The sequence below is a fragment of the Dipodomys ordii genome, unplaced genomic scaffold, assembly GCF_000151885.1.
Source record: "Dipodomys ordii isolate 6190 unplaced genomic scaffold, Dord_2.0 Scaffold101, whole genome shotgun sequence".
NCBI classification, from domain to species: Eukaryota; Metazoa; Chordata; class Mammalia; order Rodentia; family Heteromyidae; genus Dipodomys; species Dipodomys ordii.
This window is the reverse complement of record NW_012267317.1, coordinates 1,313,763-1,319,762: the sequence shown is the minus strand read 5'-3', so window position 1 is coordinate 1,319,762 and position 6,000 is coordinate 1,313,763. Positions and strand designations below refer to the sequence as shown.

General features: G+C 58.1%; 1 protein-coding gene across 1 annotated transcript in view; it reads left to right on the top strand.

Moving 5' to 3' along the window:
* The window catches only part of En2 (engrailed homeobox 2), a 48,719-nt gene that overhangs the window by 10,109 nt on the left and 32,610 nt on the right, over window positions 1-6,000 (top strand). Inside the window, exons 7-11 of the mRNA XM_013027208.1 lie at window positions 1,797-1,892; window positions 2,385-2,455; window positions 2,616-2,725; window positions 3,582-3,645; window positions 3,882-4,026. Of these exons, the coding sequence (XP_012882662.1) occupies window positions 1,797-1,892; window positions 2,385-2,455; window positions 2,616-2,725; window positions 3,582-3,645; window positions 3,882-4,026 (486 nt within the window). The remainder of the gene's footprint in view (window positions 1-1,796; window positions 1,893-2,384; window positions 2,456-2,615; window positions 2,726-3,581; window positions 3,646-3,881; window positions 4,027-6,000) is intronic.

Here is a 6,000-nt window from a genome sequence, read left to right as displayed (position 1 = left end):
CGCCCACGGCCACAGACCTGCGGGCGCCGGCCGGGCCTGCCCGCACGGAGGGCAGGCGGAGGGAGGGCAGTGGGGGGGCTGTGCGTGGAGCCCGGAGGGAGGACGGAGGGAGGGCAGTGGGGGGGGCGGTGCGTGGAGCCCGGAGGGAGGTAGGAGGGCGGGCAGAGGGAGGGTTGCGGGCGGGCGATGCGTGGAGCCGGGAGGAGGATGGAGGGAGGACGGAGGGAGGGCAGAGGGAGGGCTGCGGGCGGGCGGTGCGTGGAGCCCGGCGGGCGGCCCGTGGGGCTCTTCCCTCCCCGAGCTGGCGGGCAGGAGGGGGGACGCGGAGGAGGGAGGGCGGGACGGGGAGGGAGCGGTGACCCAGGGCACGGGGCGGGGTGGGGGGAGCCAGGGCTGCGGAGCCCGGCAGGTTCGGGTCCACCCGCGGTGGCGTGCGGAGGAGGAGGAGGAGGGGTGCGGGGCTGGGCGGGGCCTGGAGGCCCCCGTGGCAGCGCTGGGGGCGGGGTGGAGAAGGTAAACCGGGAACCGCGACTCTCCGGGGCGGGCGGCCTGCAGGGGTCGAGGTGCGGCAGGGAGGGCGAGGTGAGAGCGGGGAGGGGGGCGCCCGGCCTGCAGGTGTGCGGCCTGTGTGCTCATGCGTGCATGAGTGTGCATGGGCATACATGTGTGTGCACGTGGCGTGCATGTGTGTGCGTGCATATGTGCGTGTGCGCGTGTATGTGCACATGTGTGCGTGCTCGTACATGCGTGCAGCCTGGTTAACCAGTGTGTGGGATCTGCGACCTAATGAAGCTAAGTGACAGCACAGGCATTTCTCCAAGTGAAACAAAGCCGGAGTCTCCGCGGAAGCAGACTGGGGGAGGGGGAGAGGCTGGTGTGGGCACCGAGGGGCCCTGGGGCGCTTCTGGTTGGGTCTAGGATGGATGGCGTGGGTTGTAAGGCAGGGTGGAGGCAGCACACCCCCTCTCCATTCTAACACTGTGTGTGTGTGTGTGTGTGTGTGTGTGTGTGTGTGTGCCAGCACCAGTCCTGGGGCTTGAACTCAGCCTGGGTGCTGTCCCTGAGCTCCTTTTGCTCAAGGCTAGCACTCTACCGCTTGAGCCACAGCACCACTTCCAGCTTGTTCTGTGATTAATTGGAGATAAAAGTCTCACAGACTTTCCTGCCCAAGCTGGCTTTGAACTATGATCCTCAGATCTCAGCCTCCTGAGTAGCTAGGATTGTAGGCATGAGCCACAGGCTCCTGTGTAGGCCAGTGACTTTCTAGATGTCAAAGGCCCTGGGAAAGCCCAGGTTGTGACCTGAAATCTACAAGGCCTGGGTCTGCTCCCTTTGGTCTTGACAGGGCTGGAATTCCTGTCTGTGTTCTGGGTCTGCTCCCTTTGGTCCTGACAGGGCTGGAATTCCTGCTTGTGCTCTGACCTCACACTGCAGTGACGTGGCAGAGGCCCCCGGGGTACCTGGGACCAGTGGGCAGCATCTACCCAGCAGTCTCTCAAAACCCTCCACTTCTTCCAGAGTCTTTAATTGTTGCTTTTTGGGAATGGGGGAGAGTCAGTACTAGGAATTAAACCCAGGGGCTCTACCACTTGAATCATTCAGAGGACTCTCTGCCCAGAGCCTGGGCATCTGGATTCTGCTCTGAAGCCAGCTGCCTGGGGCCCCCTTTCCCAGCGCTGCTTCCTGCCTCCTCCCCGCTGCAGGCCAGCAGGCAGGCAGGGCTGTGTCGGCCACACCCCAACCTACATGCCATCCTGTTCTGCTCCCTGGCTGACCCATCTCACTCTCACCCATAGGAGGCCCTTCAGGTTGTGTTCCCTACCCCCAGCAGGCTGTATGAGCAGGTGCTTCATGCAGGAAGGGATGCATCCCCGTCCACTTCTCACCCACAGGTGCAGAGGGGACCTGTGCACCAGAAGACATGACTTGGGGTGAAGTCCGAATACCGGATGAGGCCTGAGACAAGTCAGTGGGCAGAGGCTGGGACCTCAGGGCCGGGCACCCGGCCTCCCAGACGCTTGTGGGGCCTTCCCAGCCTTGCAGATGAATGCTTTTCCTTCCCCAGCCAAAGCCTTTTACTCCTAATTCAGCTGGACATGGGCATCGGTGGAACCCATGGATGATGAGATTGCTCTGGGCAGGTGTAGCTGCTGAATGGAGGTGTATCCAAGGAAACACTTAGAGAGCAAGGGCTGCACACCATGTTCTGGTCCACAGACTTGCCTGTGTCCACGCGTTCATCCTGGGGCACCGCTGTGCGCCGCACCAGGGCCTCCTCACCAGGAGATGGTGGTCTGTAGGGCTTAGGTGGCTCCAGATCAATGTCAGCAGGAGGACTGACTTGGCTGCTGTAAACCTGAATTTGACCTTGGGGAACAACTTAGCTTGATTGGTATGGCTACCTCAGCCCCGTCCTCCGGGCTGCGGATACAGTGGGACTATCAGTTGTGGCCCTGTGAGATGATCCACACCCGTTTACAGGCCATCAGTCAACAGAGCTAGGCATGCAGGGCCGAGGAGCCCAGCCAGGGCGGGCCTGGGGCTGGGCCCCGGGGCTCAGGGGAGTCTGTCTCTTTGTGTGACCCTAGGCAGGCCCTCCCCTTTCTCATCTGCAGGTGGGCACAGTGCCTCCTTGGGGCTCTTGAAATGAGCCAGCTGGGGAAAAGGAAAGAACTTTGCAAAGTGGTGAGCGAGAGTGCAAAGCAGATAGACCTCTGGCATGGAAGTAAACAAGCCCGGGCAGAAGCTGCAGCCTAGCAAACCACCACCCACCGGCTTGCTTCCTAGCAGAGAACGGTGGGCTGGGGGTGAGGGTATATGGCCAGATTTAACGTTCCAAGCTGGGAGGCTGCACCTCAGTGGGCTGTCTACAGGTGCGGTTGTGGGGCCAGAGGTCAGTGTGGTTGCAATTCACCTGTGTTCCTTCATCCTCCTGTTTGAAAGACACGCAGCATGTCTGTCTAACCGTCTGTCTAACCGTCTGTCTAACCAGAAGGCAGCCTTCGCTGTAGCAAAGCCTTCTGATCTCAGGTTCCTGAGGCCCAGAGACTGTTAGTCAAGGAAGTGTTGGGTGGAGTTTAGTCAACCTTCAAGCAGATTAAGATAAGAATAAAAGGGGTGGGGCCTGGCGCCCACTGCTCTCCCCTGTAATCCTAGCTACTCAGGAAGCTGAGATCTGAGGATTGAGGTTCGAAGCCAGCCAGGGCAGGAAAGTCCAGGAGACTCTTATCTCCAATAAGCCACTCAGAAAACTGGAAGTGGCATTGTGGCTCAAGTGGAAGAGCGCTCGCCTTGAGCTGAAGAGCTGAGGGACAGCGCCCAGGCCCAGAGTTCATACCCCACGACCGACAAAAAAACCCGACAAAAAAAAGGTGGGGGGGAGTGGGCCAACTGCTTTTGGGAAGAAAACTCAAGTCCTAGGAGAGTTGGGGCAGGGTGGAGGAGGTACTGGACAGTACTAGGGGTAAAATCAGACACCCTTCCATGCGTCCATTTCCAGAAGAGGAAACTGGGGTCTCCGTGGTGTCCTGACCTCTCCCACCCTCATGGATTCCACTGACCCACAAGCTGGTGTTAAGCAGGCCTGTCTGAGAAGGCTACAGCCCAGTTAGCAGAAGATGATGGGAAAGGACAAGGGGCCAGCAGGTAATGGCGGAGAGTGGGGGGTGGAGCTCCAGGAAGGGGACGTGGCTTCACAGAAGCCAGGCCTTTCCCAGGTGAGGGAGGCCAGGGCTTGAGCATGGCTTCTGCATGGCCCATCCTTTGGTCCCTGCTGCCTGCCTGTGCAGGAACGTAGAGGACCTCACCCTAAGACCATGGAGGTGCAGTGTTTGGGGCTCCTGGGCTCTCCCAGTCTCTCCCCCCCACCCGTCCCCCTGCAGCTGCCAGTGCAGCCTGGTGGTTCCCCCAGCTGGTACTGCCTTCCTCTGCCACTTCAGGAAGCCAAGTGTGGTGTGCGGCTGGGTGTGGCCAGGCCTTGGGGATGCCAGCATCCCCCAGCCTCCTCCTGCTACAGCCTACCTGGTGGTGAGAACTGGTAGTATTCCAGCAGAGCCCAGGGGAGGGGCAGCCAGAGGCTGGTGTGGGGTGAGCAGCAGCAGCAGCAGGAGCGGTGAATGGGGCCTGACCTTGCTGCCTCCACTCTGCTTGGGGTCTGATGGGGGAGGCAGGAGGGTCCCAACAGTGGTAAAGGAGCCATTTCTTCAGTTTGACAGGGAGGAGACAAAGCCCTGGCAAGAAAGACCAGGTTGAAGGTGCCACTATGAAGCTTGAGCAGGTCTTGAACCCAGGCCTTTGGATGCTGAAGCCAGCCAGCCCCCACTTACACACTGAAGTTGAGCTCTGCCCCCATGCTCAGAGGGCCCCTCATCCATCCCAGACCCACATCTGACCCCACAACAGGCCCCGAGCTGGAAGGGCAGGAAGCTGCCCCAGGATTCCCCAGGAGGGTGTCTGAAGGGCATCTGAAGGTCATGCAAGCTGAGGCCCCAACCCGTAGCACGTGGAGCCCTGAAGAATCAGGAGAGTACGGGCTCCCGTATCCTATAGTACAAGGGCTGTGTTAAGTGAGGAGCTGGTGTGCCAGGACCAGCAGTGGTGAAAATGGCTTCCCCCACCAGGCCAGCGGCTGAGGCGACATAAGCCAGGAGAGCCCAGCTCTCGGGTGTCTCTGAGATGCTGTTTCAGCTGTGTTTATATCGGGAGATAAGAAGGGTCGAGCCCTGGAGGCACCTTGGCTCACAGGCAGGGTGGGTCTGCATGCCGACATCCTATAGACTGGATGGACACACCGAGGCTGCCTCACCCCTCAGTACAGCCAGAACGGACTGCTTGCCTAGCAAACCCAGGGCGAGGTAGCTTCCTGATTCATGCCTGCTACTAAAGACATTTAAATTCAAACGGGTTTGACATTATATCTTGAGAACAGTGTATCTTCATAAATTGTGTATGTTTGAGTGGGAAAATCATTAACCAGAAAAACTCGCAGTCTGGTTTCTCCTGGGAAATATCACAAAATGAGAAGCATAAAGCATATATCTTCCAATTTTATTAAAATATGAGTGTGACACCCCTGTGCGAGAGTGTGGTGTGCTGACCTCCTGCAGTGGGCTGTGTGCACAGTTCCGTCCCGGCCTCCACATCCGGACGCCCGCCCAGGTCTTTAAAATGTCGGAGAGCTTGTTTCAATATGCGCAGCCTGGGATGTGGGATTAATAATGCATCCTCTCTGCAGCCACAGGTCCTTCAGCTGCTGTGATATTGCAGAGAAAGTCTAGGCAGTGCAGCCAGAAGCAGCCTGCAGTCAAACATTTATCAGCCTGTGCTCTGAGGGGTGGAGGCAGAGGAAATTTGCAAGTCATTGGGAAAACCACACGTTCCACTGTTACTCCACTTGATGTGGGAGCTGGTGGCAAATTGATGGGGTGAAGGAGGCCTGTTTTCAAGATGAGGCTGACATGATAATGCGCTGAGGGGCCCCTGACACCCCAGATGCTGGGCACACACACACAAAAAGCACCTACAGTATTTGTATCAGATGCCTTCTGCATGAGGCCCTTGCTGGGTGAGCCAGGCTCGGGAACTAGAGGAAGAGCTGGAGAGGCTGGAGTAGTGCTGGAACTGGAGAGGTTGGAGGAGCTGGAGAGGGTGGAGCACAGGAGCGGGAGGAGCAGGAAGAGGGTCTGCAAGGCCTGGGCCTCCTCCCACCCGGGGTCCAGTGCCCAGCCTGGAGCAGAGCTCTGCTGGCACACAGCTTTCTGGAACAGACGCTTGCAAAAGGAACCTGCAAAGGAAATCTGAGTATTTCATAAGATTTTTGCAGCTTTCTTCCGAAACATTGGGAAGAAAAGTGTAAAAATACAAGAATTTAATAACTAGATAAATATATAAATACGGAGTGAGTGTGTGTGTGTGAAATGTGCTCAGAAGGAAGAGTGAATGCACACACTTGTTCCCACGGAGAAGATGCAAACAACAGCAATCACGCGCTGCTTTAAAAAC